Genomic DNA, 24,762 nt, shown 5'->3' with positions numbered 1-24,762 from the left:
GATGGTATTCTCCATTTCGGATACCCCCAAATTATACCTGATTGTTGCACTGATGGAATGAGCAAATCTATTAAGGTTGACCATCATGTTGCTGTTAGGGTATACAATGTTCGTCTGGTTAAAAATCTGTTTTCTACAGCTGAAAGGGACATTAGATGCCATTTAGTTTAACCCTTTTATTTTACAGATGAGGAAACTGAGCAGAAACATGATTTGATTTTTACTGGGACTTTACATCATGAAGAGAATGCATACTTTCGAAGCTGTGTATCCTGACCCTTAAGTTTGGCTGTCTTTAAATACCATTGATTGGAAAGGGGCTCCTAGTTTTACAGGATCACTAATGGTTCATTGTGTTACAGTGTCAAGTTTATGTCAAGGTACTATAGCTTTTGTACTTTTTTTTGACACAATGTCCCCAGGATAGGAACAGATAGTGGGTCTTGGAAATGATGTTAATTTATTGTTTTAACAGTTGTACAGTATTCTAAGGTTTTGGACTGCTTTATGATTAATCTCCATAAAATAGATCTTTGATTAATAATCAGGCAAAGTCCAGTGAATTCAGCACAAGTATTTATTTTTGAGCTATCATCCTGTTAAACTTTCTGGCAATTTGCATTGATATGTAAATTAATATTTGCACATTTTGGCTTTATTCTTTCTGTATTTATTTGAAAAGTCAATGACTAGTGGTATCTTATGAATTATGGTTTTGATCCAGACTCTGGTACATGAATTTGGTGACAAAGTGTAATAGATTAGAGTTGGGTCAGAGTCAGGGAATGTTGAGGCTGGATGAGACTTTTAGATTTTAGTTCATCATGCTCCTGAGAAAACAAGATGTGGAGGGCACTCAAGCTAATTCAAGAACCTCTGACTTTCACTGTCTTTTTTGAACCTTTTGCCTAATCCTCTCATTTTACAGGTTAGGAAATAGCCCAAAGTCAGAGAGCAAGTTTGTCCCAGATATAGGATCAGAATCCAGGTCTCTTAACTTTTAGTTGATTGATTTATTCAATAAACATTTATTGAATATTTTTTCCCTTGCAATATATTGACTCATATTGTTTTTTAGTTTGGTTTTTTTTTTTTTTTTTAGATTTTTGCAAGGCAATGGGGTTAAGTGGCTTGGCCAAGGCCACACAGCTAGGTAATTAGTAAGTGTCTGAGGTCGCATTTGAACTCAGATGCTCCTGACTCCAGGGCTGGTGCTTTATCCACTGTGCCACCTAGCTGCCCCCTCATACTGTTTTTTTTACAAGTGTTCTATAGCTCTTCATGTAGGGGTGTTCATGTGTATGTGTTTATATACTTCTTTCCAACTGATTCTAAGTTCTATGTCCTTCTTTTCACATCTTTTGCTCCTCCCCTTCCAGTGAGGCACTTGATAAGTATCAGTTATGATTTTGACAGTTGTAGGTTTGAAAACTTATGTTTTCTGGGTCCAAACAAGATAATGCTAGTGTATGGAAATTTGAATCTTGAACAATGACAGTAAGAGACTAGTGCTAAATCTGAGTAGAATATTTTACTTTTTCTCTTCTATGTAACCCTGCCTCCAACTCTATTACATACTGATCAAAGATTTTTTTTTTACTGATACAATCCTCAAGTCACATTTATTATGGTGATTAGATGTAAGGACAGAAAGAAAAGCTAAATGGGTTCCCTTTCAAATTCTGATTTTCCCATATGTAACATATAGCAAGTAATTTTCACAATTTCTTATACCCTTGACACCATCCATCATTCAAATAGCATGAGATTTCCCTCCCCATCCTTTTGACCTTTTTTTCTTTTATTAAAGATTTTATTTGAGTTTTACAATTTTTCTTCCAATCTTACTTCCTTCCCCCCACTCCCCCACGGAAAGCAATCTGTCAGTCTTTACTTTGTTTCCATGTTGTACATTGATCCAAATTGAGTGTGATGAGAGAGAAATCTTATCCTTAAGGAAGAAACAAAAAGTATAAGAGATAACAAGATCAGACAATAAGATATCTGTTTTTTCCCCTCTAAATTAAAGGGAATAGTCGTTGAACTTTGTTCAAACTCCTCAGCTCTTTATCTGGATACAGATGGTATTCTCCATTGCAGATGGCCCCAAATTGTCCCTGATTGTTGCACTGATGGAATAAGCCAGTCAGTCCATCAAGGTTGATCAAAAATTTTTTGAAGATGCTGCTCATCAACTGAAAAAAAAAACCCCACTAAGAAAATGAAGGATCTTTTTCTTTGATCAATATCTTTACTCAAGAGGGTAATCAAAGATTAAGAAAATAATCAATTCTTAGGATTCTTTGTTATTTACTTTGTAAATACTATATGAAGTTATACTATGTATGTATTCTATAAGAAAACTGATTATTCTGTCATCTTTGTCAAAAATGTATAATGATTCAACTTGTGAGTTGTCCTCAGAACTGGCACATGTAATTTGTACAAGCCTGGATGTTTTTGTTTGTTTTTATTCTGGAAGAACCAGAGCTCTGGCAGTTATGATGCTTGGTATTTCTATTTAAGATGCATTTAGCTTAGTTTACAGTGTTCCTAATGGAAATTTAGATAATGATATTTGGTTAGATAACTAATATTGGTTTAAGGCCTTAATAATTATCTTTTCTTTTTTTTTGTTTTTTTCCCCCTTTGTTAAAAGAGCTTAAAAGGGGTGGCTAAGTGGCTCAGTGGATAGAGCATGGGCCCTGGAGTCAGGAGCTCAAACCTGGCCTCAGACACATAGTGATTGCCTAGCTGTGTGGCCTTGGGCAGGCCACCCAACCCCATTGCCTTGCAAAAACTAAAAAGAAACAAAAAAAACCCCAAAACAAAAAACAACCAAAAAACCCCCTTAAAATCATACAAACACTATTTTTCCTAGGTTATATGCTCACTTTGAATTATGCTGTTTTATTATTGTAAAGCATTCAGTATATTCTTACATTATGGCAATTGATCCCTTATAGTATAACCCAACTCCAAGATCTGATGGCAGTCAGACAAGTTTTGGTTTAAATGTTACTGATCAGTACTGTTGGGGAAAAAAGTTTTAGTCATCATATACCAATAACTATCTTTTCTATAGTTTCCTATAGTTTCTCTGAAAATTATCCTTAACATCATCCAAATTCAGGTATGAAAAATGTAGTTAAAGTTTTTCTTAATATTCTTCACCATAGGAGCAGCTAGGTGGTGCAGTGGATAGAGCACTGAGTCAGGAGGACCTAAATTCAAATCCAACCTCAGACACTTCATTACCTAGCTGTGTGATCTTGGGCAAGCCACTTAACCCCATTAACCTTGCAAAAACCTAAAAAAAAATTCTTAATGTAGTTATTGGCAGGACATTCTGATATGTTCTGAACATGATTGTATATATGATCACATGATAACTATGTACATTAAAACTAACCACATTGTGTGTGTGTGTGTGTGTGTGTGTGTGTATGTGTATGTGTGTGTGTGTGTGTATACATGTAATTTACTTGAAAGTATTTGAGTTTCAACATTGAGGTCAGTGGATTAGGCATAGGAATGATCATTGCTGTTCTTAACTCCTGTATTATTCACTTAGAACCTGGTTAATTAGTATTGTGTTAGTTAATATTTAGTTGAATCCAAATGACAAAGTGTCCAGGTCCACAGGGTAATAATGAATAACCCATGAAGCAATTACATGCTCAGTTTGACACTAGATGTTCCAGTATTTATCAGCAACAAAGATTCACTTAAAATCCACTTGCATTTTATTTCTTAGTTCCTTGGCTCTAAGAATACCAAGATAATTAATAGATAATAATTCTTATTAAAGTAAATCTTTAGAGCTTCCATAGTCTTCCCCAGAAGTGTATTTCAAATGTCATCCACATCCTGAAGTTTCTTTTTAAATTGTAGCAAGCTATACATAGATAAATTTGTTTTTGTCCTACTTTGACCCTAGTCTAAATGGAAGTGTTTCTTTTGAAAGAATTGTAATATTCAATGGCTATTGTTTATATGGGCATTTTAATGAACAATTTTCAAGATTTATCAATGAATTAATAGACTGGAAATAAAGATTTGAGGAGATATCACAAGCTTGGCACTGAGGCATAATATGACAATGAGGGATGTTATCTACCTAAACACTTACGGGAATACTTTGAATAGTTAATTTTTTTTTAGATTTTTCAAGGCAATGGGGTTAAGGGACTTGCCCAAGGCTACATAGCTAGGTAATTATTAAGTGTCTGAGGCTGGATTTGAACTCAGGTACTCCTGACTCCAGGGCCAGTGCTCTATCCACTGCACCACCTAGCTGCCCCTGAATAGTTAATTTCTTGACTTGCCTTAATAATAATTTCAATTATCAAAAATTGGAATAAGCAATAATAAGAAATCCTGTTCCAAATCTGATTATCATAGCAAGAAATTGGATGCTAGGGTGAAAGGATCATTGGGGAGAGAACCTTGTGGGGCAGCTACTTCCATCTTACACATTTTGATAAGAGAAGCCTGAGCATTATCTGACACCATCTTTAGATATTTGGGAGAGCAGATCTAAAAGGGCTCAGAGGGAGAAGAGTAGGATCCTTTGACCCAAAATTCTGCAAGAAAAGTCAACCAATGAAAGATAAGGAAACTCAAGAATGACATTCTAAAGATTCAATGAAGTATTCCAGTGAGGAAGAAAAGAAGAATTCTCTTAAGAGGGTCTTATTGTGAAGAGAACACTGTCTTGGGAAGGCTACACAGTGGAGGAAAAATAGTGCTCAGATGCTTGGAGTGAAGTCAGGTCTTGATTGTCAGCCAATAGATCTAAAGAGAGCAAAGGACCCTGCTAGGGATTAAGATAAGAGATAAGACAACTAAGATCTGACTTCAGCCCAGGCATCTCAGCATCACCTTTCTTTCAGCTGTGGAGAGGCCACAGCAGAGCTTCTCAATCACAAGTCCTCAGGAATTGAGAGAGTTCTAATAAGCAAATTGGGGAGCTGGACAGGGCAGCCACAGTTCTTGGAGTGGAAATCATAGTCTCAGAAAGGGGAGTTTAGGACAGCACAGAGTTCCTGAACATTGAGAATTCCTGAGGAACTTCCTCTAGAAGCTTCCTAGAGAGAAGTAGAACAATTGTTGATGGTGGAGAGAACAGTGACAAATTTATCTATATGATTTTATTTGAACCTTACAGTAATCATTTGAGGAAGGTAATATCGGTGAGGAAAGAAGTAACTTGCTCATGGTCCCATAGCAATTAAGCTTCTGAGATAGATAATGAACTTGAGTTTCTCTGATTGATGCTTATATATTATACCAAGGTAACTCTGGCATGTGGAGTTAGACTGTTTTAAGTCTGAACCATACATGAGATAAGAAGGGTGATTCTTCTCTAACAAAGTCAACACAAAATTGTTTTCTAAAAGAATTCCATATTGTAGGGCAGTATCATAAGGCTGGAGGTCTATGTAGAAGGGGAGAAGTTAGCTCTCTAGCAAACTTGAAGTATATTCTTTGATTATCCAGAATATAGGGTAACACTGTAAGTTAGGAGTAGTGGTAGCTGGGGGCAGGAGAAGTTGGTATCCACCATTGATAGAAGTCTTGCATAGTCATGAACTGATATGAATCCTTTTTTGAGGAGTGAAATTGAATCTGTCCCTTTTCAGTATTGATAGTTTGGCAATGATTAATCTATGTCTCTTTTGCTCGCACATCTTTGATGAACTATACATGAGATAAATATACTGAAATTTCCAGGAGAAACACAGATTTGAGACATAAGTCTAAGGCTGATTTATTCCTAATTACTCAAAATTGAACATTCTGTTTAAGTTCAGAGCTTAGGATCCTGGCCATAGTTGCCATTAGTAGTCTCCTTGGAGAGAAGGAACCTGAGTGCTTGACCTTTTCTCATCCTACTTGGGTTTCCATATCCCCTTTGAGAGAAATGATTATTAAATAACCAAATATTAGGGAGATCTAAGATTGTTTCTCTTCCTGATTTGGAGATTAGACCAAAACCTAATTCTTTGTAGGGCAGGGCAAATGATGAGATGAAATTTACAAAGAATTTTATCTCAGGTGAAATCTGGCCTACTGTCTTCTACTCAACCTGAAGTCTGAGCCATTCAGGTTAAAACAGAGATAACCCCTTCCTTTTTTTTTTTTCCACCAGATTGCCCTGGACAGGGGGAATTTGAATAATAAAAATAAGTCTCTTTGACCTAAACTTGAGTGATCAGTCACCTCCCCAGACCCTCCTTAGAATAAGCCCACTTTTCATTATCTTATTCATTCTTTCTTTTCTTGTTAACCAATCAGAGTAGATTGCCATCCTCGGGAGCACTTTCCAAGGGCATATAAACATTGAGTGGGTTTTATGAGGGGTCTTTGGCTTTTGAGAATGCCACTGATCCTTTTCATTAACATGATTAAGGAAAGAGAATTTGAACCTCTAGCTCACATTTTTGTCTTCCTTTCTCCATTTACTTCCCTGATTGTTTACATGGCTAAGTAACTCTCATCTGCATTAGCCAAAATTCCTCAAATCACTCATTCTCTAGGAGATAGCAATTAATGAGTCAATAAGTATCCAGTCCAAGGGTACCCCATCAAAGATGCTAATATCATCTGCACTGCTGACAAAGAGAGATTTAATCAGAGTCCTAAACATGCCTTATCCCTTGATCTAATCAAGTCATGTAGGATGTCCTACTGTAGCCACTGACTACTTGGATTCGATTCTGCCTATGAGAAATCATCATTCAGACTGGGAAAATATGGGTAGAAATAAAACAAAAATTTATTAAAAAGATTACAAGACATAGGAAGGGCTAGGGAGAGAGAGAGAGAGAGAGAGAGAGAGAGAGAGAGAGAGAGAGAGAAATAGAGATATAGAGATAAAAGAACAGCCAAGCAACCTTGGCTGGGCTGTGGTCAGAGAAGACTGAGCAGCCTGAACTGGAGTCCAGGTCAGGTTTTTATGTCTTGCTTCTCATCCCAAGGGCAAAAAGGTGAACTCCCTTCCCCTATACTCAACCTGGAACTAGGAAGAGGGTAAAGCCCAAGGAGATCTGGATACAATTTTAACATTAAACAATGATACTTTAAGAATGGGGAGGATAACCAAGATTACAATTATTTCTGTTACAATCATAATTCTCTACTTCAAGTCAATTTACATCTCAAGAGTCAATTTACATTTCCACCTAAATCTTTCTTACATTCAAATTCTCTTCTTCCCCTGTATCACTACTGACATGGAAATAAAGTTAGCTAATGGAGAAAATATATGAAAGGAAAGAATAGTACAATCTTTGAAAAAGAATGCTTTCACTGCCAAAGCTTAGGAAGAACTTTGCTGATGAAGAAAACTAAGGGTAAAAACAGTTTTGGATTTTTCTCAGTTATATTGGGTTAAAGGAGGAAATATGGGATAGAGCTGGTGTTTATATAGAGGATAGAATGATAATTCTGAAAGTGGTAGAATGCTGGTCACTTAACAAGTTATTTATTAAGCACATATTATATATGAAGCACTATGCTAGGGACTGGATATACAAAATGGCTTAGACATGGTAATTCCTGTGGTACTGCCCTCCTTCTCAACTCAGTCCCAATCTGCTCTTACACTAGCAGATCCCCAGTTCTTTTCTTGGAGTCTGTTGAGAGAGATAAAATTACTGCTGCCTACTACTCAACTCTAAGATGGGGATGGGATGCCATTCCTATTATTTGCCCCTGTATTTTCTTTGCCTACACTTATACGTTCCTTTTATCATAATATAATCATAGTCATAGTCACATCATTAAGATAAAAATATTTACTAAATGATAAATCAAAATCAGGAATAATTACAACATTAGATCTATCCATAAACTTGGGGCATACTGTCTCACAACTGCCCCTAGTGTTTATAATAAGATCAAGGAGGAGGAGAGTGAACCCTCACAGGGAGTTTGATGTATAATCCTTTGCAGAGAACAGCAGGGGAAGCATGTGGTTTGGGAAGGCTTGGGAAAAAAAAGCAGTTTGGAATAGCTGCAGTGGTGAGATAGAAAATCTATTAGGACTGAGAGCCAGTTGAGATTTCTAGTGAACCTGACTAGTAATGTTTCATGATTTTCTTTACTTCCATTCAACAGCAGGTGAATTGAAGTAGTCAGTCAACAAACATTTATTAAACACTTGCTGTGTACCAGGCAGTTTATAAACAACTATCTAAATTTGAGTAAATCATTAAAGAGAACTAGGCTGTTAAGAGAATCTAGAAAGGCTTCTTGGCACAGTAGCATTTTTAGTTTATACTCCTAGAAGACTTTGAGATATGAGGAGGGAGAAATTTGGGGGATAGATATGGAAATGATGGGTTGAGAGATGACATGTTATGTGCAAGAAAAAACAAAACCAATGAATATCACTTGATCTCAGAGTAGTAGGAGGGATAATGGAAGATAAGAGTGAGGAATTGAAAATGATACCTAGTATCTAAAACTGGGTGACTCTCCTCAGGAACAGAAAAGTTAGGAAGAGGAAGGATTTGGGAGTGGGTAGTTGGAGATAATGGAGGTAATTCAGTTTTGGAAATACTAACTTCAAGATAACTAGTTTGAGATATCTGTGAGACAGTTGGAGATCTGAGACAAGAGGTCAGAAGAGAGGTTAGGGCTAGATAATTAGATCTGGGAATCATCCCTAATGTTTGTCCTTCCTTTTTGAAGAAGACCACAACATTAGTTAGGTGATGCAGTGATAAGCACATGAATTGGATTTGAACAAGGGGGTGCTGTGCTAAGTCACCAGCCTCATTTTCTCCTCCAGAACCAACTGGATCTAGTGGCCCAGATATGAATTAGGAGGACTGGAGATGGTCCTAGATGAGCAGTCAAGGTTAAGTGACTTGCCCAAGATCACACAGCTAGTAAGAGTCAAGTGTCTGAAATCAGATTTGAAATCCTATCCTCCTGATTCTCTATGTACTGTGCCACCCAACTGCCCCTGGGAATCACCACTGGGAGATAATTGAATCCAGGGGGAGCAGATGAGATCATTAAAATAATAATAGAGAAGAGAGTCCAGATGTCTCTTGGGGGATACCCATATTTAGTGGATGCAACTTGGATGAAGATTTAGCATAGTAAACTTGAGGGATGGTTAGAGTTAGGAAGAGAACCAGAAAAGTATCATGAAAACATAGAAGATAGTATCAAGGAAAAGAGGATGATCAGTATCAAAAGTTGTTCAGAAGTCAAGAAGTAGGATTGAGAACATGCTATTAGATTTAACAGTTATTGGTAACTTCAGAAGAAAGTAGTTTCAATTGAATTATGACATGGGATTCCAAATTATAGAGTTAGGAAGAGATTGAAAGGAAAGGAAGTGGAGAAATAGTCTTCTAAGGGATTTTAACTACAAAAGTAGAAGAGTAGTATGAAGAGGGTTGGGGTTTGGCAAGCCATAAGCAGTAATAGAATAAAGGAATAACAGATTCAAGAGTAGAGGATTGGGGCGGCTAGGTGGCGTAGTGGATAAAGCACCGGCCTTGGAGTCAGGAGTACCTGGGTTCAAATCTGGTCTGAGACACTTAATAATTACCTAGCTGTGTGGCCTTGGGCAAGCCAGTTAACCCCATTTGCCTTGCAAAAACCTTAAAAAAAAAAAGAGTAGAGGATTGCGTGGAGTTGAAATAGAGGGCCAGAACTGGGAGAGGAAGGAAATAAAACCTGAGCAAGATTGGTGCTCTGAGAAAGAATGTTGATTATAAGGGTCCCTGGAGGTCAGAGGAAGAGTTGAAGACCGGTTTAGGAGGATTGAGGCATAGGGAGTGATATAATGGGAGGCTTTGATTTAAGAATTTGACATTATGGATTAGAACACTTGTGGGCAATGATATAATTAAGGATGTGACTCCCTGTATTTAGCTATAATGTTTGAAGGATAAGGTCATAAGAGTTGAGAGGACTGAAGAACTGGGAGTTGAGGGTGTTTGATGTGATGTCAGTGTATTTGTTGAAGTCTCCTTAAATGAGGGTAGGAGGTGGGAGGAGAGAGAAGGCTGTGTATTTCTTGTAAAAGGAGGAAGAGAGTGACATGGATGAATAAACTTCAGGAGGGTTCTTGAATGATGATGGCAGATGGAGGGTTTGGCAATTGGAATGGAGAGTGATGAGTAATGAGTATTTTTAGAAAGTAGATTTTTATTGTTTTATATATATATGTGTGTGTGTGTGTGTGTGTGTGTGTGTGTGTATAATATGTATCTATATAATGTTTATCACCTAGATTTTCTTTCATATTCCATTTCAGAAAACCTTCACTTATAAAAGAATTTTTAAAAAATAAAACGAGAAAGAAGAGAAAAATACAAAACCAATCATTATATTTAGAAAATGAAAATATTTGCTGTTTCATATTCATGTACCTTGATTCTGTAAAGTAGAGTGAGGTATTTTTTCATATCTCTTGTTCGTGGCCTTGCTTATTCTTTTTTTTTTTCATTAAAAAAAGGCTGCTCAAAGTTTATTAGTTTCTGTTGAGAATAAAGTAAATGAAGTCACTGAGACTTCTGGAAAGCACATAGGTGATTCAGATAGTAAAAAAACCCAGTGTGGTTTCTTTTATTTGATTTTTGGTGTTTTGCTTTTGTTTTCCTTTAAAAAAAAACCACACACACATCGCAACTACTTCTACACTTAAACAGCCTGTCTATTCTAAGGGAATAGGTGGGAGAGGAAAGGGGAAGGGGGAGGGGAGGGGAAATGGGCTCTGATGCCTAGCACACTTCAGAAGCAAGGGGAGCAGCAAGGAGGGTTCTGCTGCTCATGCAGAAGGCCCATTGTTGATTTTACTGGGCTCGCTGACATGCCGCTTCCTCGTGGCCTCCTGAGCCGGGTCACAGGTGATCGTGCCTTGAGCAACCTGGAAAGTTCCTGAGTTCTCTGGGGATTCCAATACAGTTGTCATGAATGGATGATTCGACTTTCCGAAGAAGAAACTTGCCCAGCAGTGGCCTGGGTCTGATTTAGGAAGATCTGGATGGTGGGGGATCAATTCCCCAGAGTACTCAGCATTTCCACAGGAGCTGTTGTTGGAAGTGGAACGCAGACGCCTTCTGTAGTAATCATGGCTACTAGAAAAAGTACTGTTAAAAGTATTTTGATGCATAGGAAATCTTTCTTTTTATTAGTGACCTCCCTGGAGTGACATACCTTGCAATGAAATCTTTGATTTCAATAATACTATATGGACATTTTATTTTTTTTCATTTTTTTAGGTTTTTGCAAGGCAAATGGGGCTTGCCCAAGGCCACACAGCTAGGTAATTATTAAGTGTCTGAGACTGGATTTGAACCCAGGTACTCCTGACTCCAGGGCTGGTGCTTTATCCACTGCACCACCTAGCCGCCCCCATATGGACATTTTAGTCACTTCCTTAGGATAATTCCAAATTGCTTTTCAGAATCATCATACTAATTAATAGTTTCAGTAATAATGCTTGTGTATTCCTATCTTTTTACAATCCCCTAATATTGACTATTCCCATTCTTTATTGTCTTTAACTTGGCAGGTATAAGTTGAAATCTCTGAATTGTTTTTATTTACATTTTGTTAGTATCTTGGAAATTTCCTTCCTATGATTTGTTAATAGTTTGTAGTTTTTCTGGAAACTACTTGTTCATATGACCATATTGGGGAATGGTTTTTCATTTTATATATATTTTTAGTTGCCTATATATATACATATATATATATATAGGCAACTAATATATATATATGTCTTAGGTTCTAAACCCTTATCAGAGAGATTTGGTGAAAACATCTATATGTATATTTTCCAGTTGACCACTTTCCTTTTCATCCTAGATAGATTAATTATGTTGCATAAAAGCTTTTTTATGTAATAAAAAAATTTCATATAATTTCATATAATAAAAATTATCCACTTGAAAAACTCACACTTATAATTTATTTGGTTTTAGAATTCATCTTCTAGCCATAGATGTGAAAAGTATATGCTTGTTTCTCTTCTGATTGGGATGATTTTTTTAATATTCTGGTAATGTATCCATTTTACATTTATTGTATAATGTAAGCTGTTGATCTAAACTTAATCTCTGCCAGATTGCTCTCCAGTTTTCTTAGCAGTTTTTATCAAATTCATGATTCTTTCCTAGGTAATTCCAACACTGGCTTATTGAGTTATGATTCCTTGATCTTTTCTTTATTTTTTACTAATAAATTGTTTTGATGATTTCTGCTTTTAAATGCAGTTTGAAGTCTTGAAGTGCTGAGACTCCTTCATTCCCAACTTTTTCATTATTTGTCTTGATATATTTGATATTTTGTTTCTCCAAATAAATTTTATTTCAATATACTCTTATTAAGTAACTGGCAGTTTAATTTAATCTAAAAAAATCTAAAAATTAATTAAATCTAAAAATTCATTTTGGTACTCTTTTTACTTATTAGGAAACCTCCCCCACCTGTTTCCCTATCTGTTAAGTTTAATCTACTGTTATATCAGAATCTTTGTGTTTGTATGGATCCAACCAACCTTTATTTGTTTTATTTTTGTGATTCTTGTTCCCCTCATTCCTTACTTCATTTTTGTGTTTTTTTAATGCCCCCTAGTTTTGAGAAATAATAAGTAAATAAGGAATTATTTGCCTTCTTTCTTTGGTGCCCTTCTCTAGAAACTCTAGCTGAGCTTACCAATTTTCCCACTGAAATGTAATATGGATCCTGGCTTCCTAAGATTGGGTTAGCTTGTTTGGCTGCCTTAGAAACTTGTTGACTCATCCTGATTTTTCAGTCCATTAAAATCCCCAGATCCTTTTCATGGAACCTGCTATTTAGTCACAACTGCTTTCTTTATACTTGTTAAATTGATTGCTTGAAAGCAAGTTTAAGTTCTTTTATTTGATGCCTTGTTAAACATCAAAGCCATTTCTAGATGCCTTCCCCATTAAATCCTTCCTCATAAAAAAAGAACCTCAATTAAATAAAAACAGTCACATAAGACTTTGAAATTTGGTAGAGATAAATGTATATTATTAGTCAGCCCAGTGTTCTGTCTGGTCAGGATCTTTTTAATTCTGCATTTGTTGTCTACTGTGTTGCTTTCCATCTCCACTTTTTGTCTTTGGCAGATTTGATAAGATTTCCAGAAGAGCTAAGGTACTGATAAAATATTAAACAGCATGAATCAATTTCTTGAGCACTTCACTGGAAACCTCCTTCCAAATTGCCAGGTTCTTTGAAACTGTTGCCTACCATCTAGTTCATAAACTTTCTATCTTTACTATTATTAGCTAGCCCATTTCCCTCCCCCCCACAAAATAGTATAAAAACTGTGTCAATTATAAAGTGGGAAGAGATGGGCGTAAACATTTATATGCTTACTATGTGCCAAGTAATTTTTACAGATATCTCATTTGATCCTCACTCTTGAGGTTCATGCTATTATTATTACTGTCATTTTACGGTTTAGGATATTGAGACAAATAGAGGTTAAGTGACTTGCCCTGGGTTACTCAGGAATGCCTGAGGTCACATTTGAACTCATATATTTTCCTGATTCTAGACCCAGTTTTCTATTTGCATTGTAAATAGCTGCCTCTGGTAGAGAAATGTTATCTATAGCATACCATAGACCCTGCCCCTCTACTAACCCAGTCTAAAAGAATGAGGTTAGTCTGATGTGAACTTTTTTTTTTTAGTTTTTTGTTGCCTTTTGTTTTTATTCCAGTAATTTCTTAATAATTTGTAACACCTCCATAGAATTCTCCCATTTAACAAAGAAAAAGAATTAAGCAAGGCACACATTGAGATTGCCTCTGAAATGTGTGCAACATTTTTCATCCTTCTTTTCTACCAAGGGTATATGTTTCATTTTCTGTTCTCTGGTACCAAATTTACTTAATTGTGTTTTAATATATGGTCATTTGCCTTTTAGTGTTTTTATTTACATTATGTTGTATATATTTTTCTCCTGGTTCTATTGTCTTTGCAATGCATCAGTTTCTCTGAATTTTTTCCCTTTTTTTTCTTAAAGTGCAATGATATTCCATTACATTCTTATCACACAATTTGTTTAGTTCTCCCCCAGTACATTGGGTGCCCACTGTTTCATTTTTACTAGGAAAAAAGTGCTTCTATGAATATTTTGGCACAGATGGCACCATTTTTTTCTTTTAGTGGTCTAGATCAAAGAGTGTGAACAATGTAATATTCTCTTAAATAATTTCAAGTGAATTCTAGAATGGAAAGTGCTGGAAGAAAAAGAATGTGACCAGTACTTGTGATCTATAATTGAAAGTGCTCTTACTCTATGACCCAAATCTTTTTTCCTCAGCCAGACTCCATCACTTGTTACCAAACTTTCATTTTTAATTCTCCCATTATGATCTACCCTTTTAATGACCCTCCCCCACCTGTTTCCCTATCCCTATCTGTTAAGTTTAATCTACTGTTATATCAGAATATTTGTGTTTGTATGGGTCCAACCAACCTTGATTTGTTTTGTTTTTGTGATTCTTGTTCCTCTCATCCTTTACTTCATTTTTGTGTTTTTTATGCCCCCTAGTTATGAGAAATAATAAATTTTCTTCTTTTCCTCATTTCTTCCTAATATTACCATTTTTTAAATTACCTTGTTTTTCTTCTTTAAAGAACAAAACAATCTCCAGTCCCTCTGTCTTCGTTTAAGTGACCCTTGAAATCATCAGGATTCTGAATGTACTGTCCGCAGTACATCACCTTCAATCCCCAGCACTTGCCACATACTAACCGAGATGGACTCAAGATACGAAGACTTGAGATATAGGCCTAGATGGACAGTGTTTTTCTTTCTTTTCACTAAGGTGTTGGCCACCAGAGAATTAATTTTTCTGGAGTACTATGCTCATTTATGAAGGATATTAATAATTAGGAGAGTATTCAGAAGAGGGTGAACAGTATGGGGAAGGATCTTGAGCTCATACCTTATGAGGATTACTTGAAGAAATGTGGCCCCAGAGGGAAAAAACTAGGAGCAATGAGTAGAAATTGCAAAGGGGTATACTTAGGTTTGATGTAAGAAAAAAAAACAACTTCCTAATAATTTAGAGCTATCCTCATGAGGAAGGGACTGCAATTACATAACAGGTTTCCCTTCATTTGAGATTACATCAGGTTTGTTGCAGATACCTTCTTAAAAAAATTTTTTTTTGAATTCTACAATTTTCCCCCACCTCCCTTTCTTCCCCCACCCCACCCACAGAAGGCAGTCTGATAGTCTTTACATTGTTTTCATGCTATACAATGATCAAAATTGAATGTGTTGACAGAAAAGTCATATCCTTAAGGAAAAAATAAAATATAAGAGATAGTAAAAGTATATAATACATAACTTTTTTTGAAATTGAAAGTAATGGTCTTTGATCTTTGTTTAAACTCCATAATTCTTTCTTTGGATACCGATGGTATTTTCCCTCACAGATAACTTTAAAATTGTCCTTGATTGTTACACTGATGGAATGAGCAAGTAAGTCCATTAAGGTTGATCTTCAAACCCATGTTGCTGTTAGGTGTACAGTGTTCTTCTGATTCTGCTCGTCTCACTCATCAGTTCGTGCAAGTCTTTCTAGGCTTCTCTGAATTTCCATCCCTCCTGGTTTCTAATAGAACAATAGTGTTCCATAACATATACCACAATTTGTTCAACCATTCCCCAATTGGTAGACATTCACTTGATTTCCAATTCCTTTTTTTTTTTTTTAGGTTTTTTTGCAAGGCAAACGGGGTTAAGTGGCTTGCCCAAGGCCACACAGCTAGGTAATTATTAAGTGTCTGAGACTGGATTTGAACCCAGGTACTACTGACTCCAAGGCTGGTGCTTTATCCACTACTCCACCTAGCCGCCCCTGATTTCCAATTCTTTGCCACCACAAACAGAGCTGCTATGAATATTTTTGATCTTTTCAGGGTAATGACCCAGTAGTGCTATTGCTGGATCAAAGGGTATGCACATTTTTATTGCCCTTTGGGTGTAATTCCAAATTGCTCTCCAGAAAGGTTGATCAGTTCACAACTCAAAACAATGTATTAGTGTCCCAGTTTTCCCACATCCCTTCCAACATTTATCATTGTGCTTTCTGGTCACATCGGCCAATCTGAGAGGTGTGAAGTGGTACCTTAGAGATGCTTTAATTTGCATTTCTTTAATTGATGATTTAGAGCAATTTTTTCATATGACTATGGATCACTTTGATTTCTTCATCTGTAAATTGCCTTTCAGATAACTTTTTTAATTTATATATATATATATATTTATTTTTGTACAAATGATCTTTTTTATGCATTACTAAAATATTCTTTTTTTAAATTTATTTTTTATTCTCATTTTGTACAAATTTTTTTTACATTAATAAAATATTCTTGTTTACAAGTAAACAAAATACCCCTCCCCCCATGCATATAGATAGACTTGCTTGGGCGAAAAAAGTAAAGGGGAGAAAAAAATTAAAATTAAAAAAAATAATTGTAATAATTGTAGGTATGGCCAGGTGGTGGAATGGACTAAGCACCAGCCCTGGAGCCACGAGCACCCGAGTCCATATCCAGCCTCCTAAACCCAACAATCACTCAGCCATGTGACATGCAAGCCATCTGATCCCCACTGCCCTGCAAAAAACCAAAAAGAAGGAAAAAAAAAAAGACCCAAAATAAAATAAAATAGTAATAATAGTAGGGGTGGCTGGGTGGCAGACAGAGCATTGGCCCTTGAGCCAGGAGCACCTGGGTCCAAATCTGGCCCCAGACACCCAAAGATCACCCTCCTATGTGGCCCCAGGCAGGCCACCCAGCCTCACTTGCCCTGCACCCTCCTCCAAATAATAATAACAAAAAATGTGCTTGAGTCTTTGTTCCAACACCAACAGCTCTGTCACGGGTGGATCACATTCTTTATGATAAGTCCATCACAAAAGTTACTTCCATATTTTTCCACCATTGCCATTGCTGATCGCAACTCCCTCCTTTCTTATTTGTCCACTACCATGTACTAGATTTTCTCTCTCCTTTCACTCTGCCTCTGCTGTAGGGTCACTGAGTGGCACAGCAGACAGATCCCTGGTTCTGGGGCCAAGAAGCCCTGAGCTCCCATACCACCCCTTAGGCCCAGAATCCACCTAGCCCTATGGTCCTGGGCAGGCCTTCCAATCCCAGCCCCTTGCAAGAAGTAAAAAAGAAAATGTGTTATATCTGACCAGTCTCCCCCCATGGTCCATCCTCTCCTCCTTTATTCACATCCCCACCCCTTCCCCCTGCTCCCCCCTCCTTCTTACTCCAGATGTCTATACCCCATTGAGTATATATGCTGTCTCCTCTCCTAGCCATCTCTGATGAGAGCAAAGGTTCCCTCATTCCCCCTTGCCTCCCCCCTTCCATATCATTGGAATAGCTCATTGTAATAAAAAAAAAATCTTATTTTGCAAAATATCTTGGACTATTCCCCCTCTCCTTTTTCTTTCTCCTATTCCATTTCCTTTTTTTTCTATTGACTCCATTTTTATACCATATTTATCTTTGAATTCAGCTTTCTCCTGTGCTTCAACTATTAAAGCTCCCTCTACTTGCTCTATTAACTGAGAAGGTTCATATGAATATTATCAGTATCATTTTTCTATACATGCAGTTCATCCTCATTAAGTCCCTCGTATTTCCCCCCTCTCCTCCAATCTCCATGCTTCACCTGAGTCCTGTATCTGAAGATCAAACCTTCTGTTCAGCTCTGGCTATTCCAAAAGGAACATTTGAAATTCCCCTGGTTCATTGAAAGTCCATCTTTTTCCCTGGAAGAGGACATTCAGCCTTGCTGGGTTGTTCATTCTTGGCTGCATTCTGAACTCTTTTGCCTTCTGGTATATTATATTCCAAGCCCTCCGAGCTTCCAATGTAGTTGCTGCTAAGTCCTGTGTGATCCTGACTGCAGCTCCACGATATTTGAACTGTGTCCTTCTGGCTGCTTGTAATATTTTCTCTTTGACTTGGGAGTTCTGGAACTTGGCTATAATATTCCTAGGGGTTGGTTTTTTGGGATCTCTTTCTCAGGGGGATCGGTGGATTCTCTCCATTTCTATTTTGCCCTCTGCTTCTAGAATATCAGGGCAATTTTCCTGTAGTAATTCTTTGAAAATGATTTCAAGGCTCTTTTCCTGATCATGACTTTCAGGTATTCCAATAATTTTTAAATTATCTTTCCTAAGTCTGTTTTCCATATCAGTTGTTTTTTCAATGAGATATTTCACAGTTTCTTCTAATTTTTCATTTCTTTGGTTTTGAAGTATTGATGCCTGATTTCTGGTAAATTCATCAATCTCCCTGAATTCTATTCTTTGTTTGAAGGATTTGTTCTCCTCAGGGTTTTCTTATCTCTTTTTCCATCTGGCCAATTTTGCTTTTTAAAGCATTCTTCTCCTCAATAACTTTTTGAACTGTTTTATCCATTTGACCTAAGCTGGTTTTTAGCATGCTATTTTCTTCAGCATTTTTTTTCTGGATTTCCTTGACTAAGCTGCTGACTTCAATTTCATGTTTTTCCTGCATCTCTCTCCTTTCTTTTCCCAGTTTTTCTTCTCACTCCCTCATTTGATTTTCAAAGTCTTTTTTGAGCTCTGTCATAGCCTGAGCCCAATTTCTGTTTTTCTAGATTCAGGAGCTTGTGCTTCCTCATCTTCAGACTGAGTATTTTGATCCTTCTTGGACTCATTTGCAAAATATTTCTCAATAGTCTTCCTCTTATTTCTCTGCTTGCTGATTTTCCGAGCCTGGGCCTGGTTTTGGGGTGCTTCCTGAGCTTTTGGGACACTCCCACCACGGTCTCAGTGTGTGAGGCTCTGTCCTCCCTCCTGGTCTGTGAATGACCACAATCACCCCCCTCTGCCACGGGGCTGAGGTCAGGGGGCCCTGTTGTTCTATGGGGGGGGCCTAGACTGGGATCAGGATCTGAATGTGGTTAGAGCCCCAAAGTCCTCTTTCAGAGGCAGAGGACAGAGCTCTGCAGTCTCTCTTCACTCCCTTCCCTCAGCTCAATCTAAAATATTCTTAAGAGTAAACCCCCTCCCCCCCAAAATATAGACACTCCCTCATGATCAATAAAGGAAAGAGAAAAAAATAAAAATTAAAAAAATTAAAAAAAATGTGCTTCAGTCTGTGTTCCACCATCACCAGCTCTGTCATGGGTGAATCACATTTTTTATAAGTCCATCATAAAAGCTACTTCCATATTTTTCCACTGTTGCCATTGCTGATTGCAACTCGCTCCATTCATACCTCCTCACTACCATATACTATATTTTCTCTCTCCTTTCACTCTGTCCCTCTTCTTAAATGTGCTGTAGGGTAGCTGAGTGGTGCAGTAGACTGATTACCGGCCCTGGGGGCCAAGAGGCCCTGAGCCCACATACCACCCCTTAGGCTCAGCATCCACCCGGCCCTATGGTCCTGGACAGGCCATTCAATCCCAGACCCTTGCAAGAAGTAAAAAAGAAAATGTGTTATATCTTGCCACTCTCCCCAACCCTCTCCTCCATTACTCACATTCCCCCCTTCCCCTGTGCCCCTTCTCTCCTTTTTACTCCAGATGTCTATACCCCATTGATTATGTATTTTATGCTGTTTTTTTCTCCAAGCCACTTCTGATGAGAGTGAAGATTTCCTCACTTCCCCTTGCCTTCCCCTCTTCCATATCATTCATGCAGATAACTTTTTAAGGAACAGGTAGGACTAGATGACTGCTAAAATACCTTCCAACTTGAGAATTCTGCAATTTTATGGATTTTAAGACCGTCTGCTAAGGCATACATGAAATAAGCACTGAATCAGTGGAAAGATACATTTCTAGATTTTATGAAGTACTGAAGAAGAGGCTATACCTTCTTCCCTTACTAGACCCTAGACTTTATGAGGGAAGGTATCATATCCTATCTTAAGTTTTATATCTCTCCCAATAGCAAAAGCCCTGAAATTCAATTCAGTTTACCTTAAACTTTATAGATAAATAAAAGATTAACCAACCATCTACCATGTTCATGGAACTGTATTAGGCAGAGCAATATAAATATCTCTCAAGGATCTGGAAAGTAAGACTAGAAAAATAAGTACAAGGGCTTTGAGGAGAGAGAGATTAGAAAAGATTTCATAGAGGATGAAGTCTGAGCCTTAAAGAAAGATTCAGATTTTAAAACTTGGGGGTAAAGAAGAACTATATTTCAGCTTTGGGGAAATAACCTGTGTAAAAGCATTGAGGTGAGAGATGGAATGAACACAGAAAGTACTTAGTAAATTTTTTTTTAAGTTTTTGCAGGGCAATGGGGTTAAGTGGCTTGCCCAAGGCCACACGGCTAGGTAATTATTAAGTGTCTGAGGCCGGATTTGAACTCAGATACTCCTGACTCCAGGGCCGGTGCTCTATCCACTGTATCACCTAACTGCCCCACTTAGTAAATTTTTTAAAAAATTCCCTATCTGGACCTATTATAACATTAGAGAGATTCTTTCCAAAAATATTCCCCCTGTGCTGGACCAGGCAAAATCTTCTGGAGAGTGCACACACACACACACACACACACACACACACACACACGGGCGCGCGCGCGTGTGTGTGTGTGTGTATCATACTGGGGTTGTAATTCCCATCTTTTTATTCTTCTTTCCATTGTAGAATCTTCCTGCCACCATTACTTCTCCTCTATCCTGTCTCCTAACTTTCCTTCTCTTTGAATGTCTATTTATTTTCTGAGCCTGAAGATTGCCTTATATTCTATGTCCAGGCAACCCCAAATTCTCCTTTTTAATTGGACACTTAGAGTATCTAACAGGATTCAGTTTGTAATATCACAGAATTGCCCCTTCTTGACCTTTGGCAGTCTGTTATTTTTTTTCTGGATGCAATCTGCAAATTCTTTTGGTTGATATTTGTTGATATTCATAAGTTCTGGACAGTGTTTTATTACTATTTCTTGTATTCTGATGTTCAGGTTTTTTGTTTCTGTCTTATGGGTTCTTCTGGGAGATCTGTGAATCTTAGGTTCTCTCCATACATCTTGTCTTCAGGATCAGTATGTTTTGCTTGGACAGTGAGCATATTTTCTTTTAATGTTACTGTTTTTTGGTTTTCTTTTAGATTGTCCTTCATTTTTGTGTTTTCATTTTTCAATCTCTCTTAATTTCTCTAGTGAGACTTCCCACTGCAGATCAATTTTTTCTGCCCATTATTTTTGCTAGACTGGCCATAAATTTTGCTTTCAACCACTCAAAAATAGTGTGCTTTGGTTCCATGTTCTCCTAACATTTCACAGGGTCCTCTAGTCTCATCAGGTGTGTTGGTTTGTTCTGCAGTATTTATTCATAAATATCAGAATCATTTACTAGACTGGAGTTTATATTTCATTTTATTGTTAATGTTTTTCCCTTTGGTTTATCTACTTGTGTTTCAGTTCTTTGTATTTTCTTCTTCCTGACATCTTTGGTCACTGCATTCTCTTCCTAGTCTTATTTTCCCTGTATTGCTCACTTTCTGACTCCCAATCCTCTGGTGGTTTCCTTGAGGGCTAAATCTTAAAGTGTCTCAGCCTCCTCTCTGCCCTGACTTTTGGTAGTCAAAATTGGTTCCAAATGGATGATGGGTTCATTTCCTTAGGCTCAGTGGAATGTCACATAAGTTACCCTTTTCTTCCTCACTTCTCTGGCTCAACACTGGCAGTTCACTAAATTGTTATAAAGGTGCTCTGGGACTGATTTCTGTAATTTGTGTCTCAGAGGGTCTGAGAAGAAGAAAAGGTCAGTATGGAGTTGAGTTTGATTTTAAGCTCAAATGCATGTCCTACCCCTTTCCTTCTTTTCCTTTCCTCTGCCATAGAGATTTTTTGCTGTCTCCATGGTGCTGATGGCCTGTTGTGGCCCTAACAGGTTTCTTACTGAGGAATGCTCCTATGGTGCTGTCTGTTGCATCCTAACCAGTCTTCTCCAACTGGGAGTCTCAGGCTCCTTAGCGCTGGAAAGAGAGAAGAGGGTGCAGTTTGTGGGGCTGGCTTTTGTTGGAGATCCTTGTGCAGTCCTTGGTGTTAACCTCTAGACTGTGTCTGCTTGAGGATTCTGATGCCTTTATGAGCAGATAGAGAATCCCCAGCAGGACACAGTGTACCTCCATAGTTCTTACCAGGGTCAGCCCAGGCTGTACTTTTCTGATGTATATAGCCTTCTAGGTTCCTGTTGACTTTTTTTTTTTAAGCTTTTGCAAGGCAAATGGGGTAAGGTGGCTTGCCCAAGGTCATACAGCTAGGTAATTATTAAATGTCTGAGGCTGGATTTGAACTCAGGTATGCCGGTGCTCTATCCACTACGCCGCCTAGCTGCCCCTCTGTTGACTCTTGTTTTTGCATTTCAGATATTCCCCCCCAGCTCTTTTTTTTTTTTTATCAGAATTGCATGAATATCCTCTTTTCATGCTTACACATAGTAGGTGCTCAGGGAGGAAATACTTCTTGATTTTATTTCCATTAAAAGTCCTTTTGTAGGATTATATTCAGTCTTAAAGGGTAAATTATTTTTATCTTTAAGCTATTATCTTTTTGTAATTCATATTTCACTTTATAGTAGGCAATTCTTAGATGATCCAGGTTGTGTATCCTCTGTAATTGAATTTTTCCTTTTTGTTGGCTTGTGTTTTTTTTTTTTTTAATTTGATCTAGATCTAGAAGCTCCAAATTTTGTTATGACATTTTGGAATTTTCACTTTGAGGTTTCTTTCAAGAGTTAATTGATAGATTCTGTTTTTACTTTGTCTTTAGGTTCAAAAAATTCGGGTACTTTTAATTTTTTTCAGCCAGGATTTTTGATCACTGTTTTTAGGGAGTCTGGTGATTCTTTTATAATTTCTCTCCTTGAACTATTTTTCAGGTCACTTGTTTTGATAGCAGATATCTAACTTTCTCCCTCCCCACACAATTCTTCCTTCCCTCCCCCAATCTTTTGATTTTGTTTCACTTTCTTGTCTTGTGAAGTCACTGAGTTCTGTTTGGTTCATTCTGATTTTCAGGATGTTTGTTACTTGGGTAATATTTTCCACTTTTTCTTCTAAGTTGTCTTTTCTTTCTGTTCTTTTCACCCGATATTTTTTCATTTATAATTCTAGGAGCTCCTTCCATTTATTATTCCATATTTGGTCTTTTGTTTCATTTCTTCTGGCTACCATTTTAGTCCGTTGTAGTCAAGCAGTTTTTTTTCCTTCTGAGGTTCTATTGCAATTGTGGAGCTGCTGTTTCTGGATTTTTCCCTGGCATTATGCTTGACCTCTAATATTTCTCCGTAGTGTTCAGTCTGTTTACTGATGCCTTCAGTCTCAGCTACTAATTTGGGGCTTTGTGTAGGGCCAATCTCTTCATCTTCTTGGATGGGGTAGTCAGGCTGTGTTTCTTCTGCTTCCCTCCACTTCCCTTGCTCTGTCCTCATTTAGAGTATTGACAGTCTACAAGTCAGAGTTCTATGGTTGCTGATCAGTGTACTGTTTTGGGTTTTCTATCTCCCTTGCTATTTCCTGGCCCAGAGAACCGTTGATTTTATTCTCCCAGTGGAGCTTCCTTATTAGGGCAACCGGTCGTGTTCCCCCCCCCCCCTTTAGGTTTCCTTTGATTAGAGAGCTTCTGGTCTGTTTCCCTGGGTTTGTGTTGGCTTCTATGGAAAGGACCCCTCTTCAAGGTTGGCAGATTATAGCTACTTCTTTTTTTGTGCAGTCCTGATCTAGATGAAGGAGTTTATTGATGTAAACTGGATATCTGGAGTAAATATGGAAGAGTTGTACTCCTTTCATTCAGCCACAGTTTACATTTTGAGTGGAATGTTTTCTTACCTATGTATTTTGTCAAATTTTAACATTTGGGGAATGGAAGTTTAAGTTTTTTTAGCTGTGTGTCTTAAACGTATTCAGAATCCAGTGTTAGTATGGTAACAATTAATGTGTAAGTGAACTCAATGCTAATGAATACAGGATAACTATGAATAACTCAAGAGAAAGTTGTTTGCTTATCCTGACACTAGAATATGTTCCCAGAGCTGTAACATGATCATATCTCATTAGATTAGAGTTGGGAAGGTACAAGGAGGATTTCAATTGTTTTAGATTATGGAAGAGTATTAAACTAATTAAGAGAGCTGAATTTGGAAAATGTGCAGTAGAAAAGTACTCAACTAGGGGCGGCTAGGTGGCGTAGTGGATAGAGCACTGGCCCTGGAGTCAGGAGTACCTGGGTTCAAATCCGGTCTCAGACACTTGATAATTACCTAGCTGTGTGGCCTTGGGCAAGCCACTTAACCCCATTTGCCTTGCAAAAACCTAAAAAAAAAGTACTCAACCTTAGAATACTGAATGGTAAAAAGGAAGCATAGTAAACATACCTTTATATTTGCAGGCATTTTCTTCCTTTTTAAAAAACCCAATTAAAATCAATACTGTATTATCTCAGACTAGTATTTAGTACAGTGTTTGATGTAGTTTGGTATTCAATAAACATGCTTTTGAATTAAGTGTACTTTCAAATAGAAATTTCAACTAGAGTTTTTATCTGTTATCTTTAATGTGATGTTACTATATTTTCATGTGATGCCCTTTATGGTGTGATACTTTTTGATTCCTTTGTTTAACTAAATCTGTGTTTATTATTGCTACTAATTATTATGAGATCTTATTGGCAATAATACATCTACCCAACTTTGTTTTCTATCTCCTTCCTCCAACATTAAACACAT

The 24,762-nt window shown here is 37.4% G+C and overlaps 1 protein-coding gene across 1 annotated transcript in view; it reads left to right on the top strand.

Moving 5' to 3' along the window:
- Positions 1–24,762, top strand: part of ANKRD27 (ankyrin repeat domain 27) — an 88,701-nt gene that overhangs the window by 1,891 nt on the left and 62,048 nt on the right. Inside the window, exon 2 of the mRNA XM_074211473.1 lies at positions 188–380. Coding sequence (XP_074067574.1) covers positions 373–380 — 8 coding nt within the window. The 5' untranslated portion in view covers positions 188–372. The remainder of the gene's footprint in view (positions 1–187; positions 381–24,762) is intronic.

Source organism: Macrotis lagotis, chromosome 1 (genome assembly GCF_037893015.1).
Source record: "Macrotis lagotis isolate mMagLag1 chromosome 1, bilby.v1.9.chrom.fasta, whole genome shotgun sequence".
Lineage (NCBI taxonomy): Eukaryota > Metazoa > Chordata > Mammalia > Peramelemorphia > Peramelidae > Macrotis > Macrotis lagotis.
Note: the sequence above shows the minus strand (reverse complement) of the source record. Positions and strands in the feature narration are given on the sequence as shown.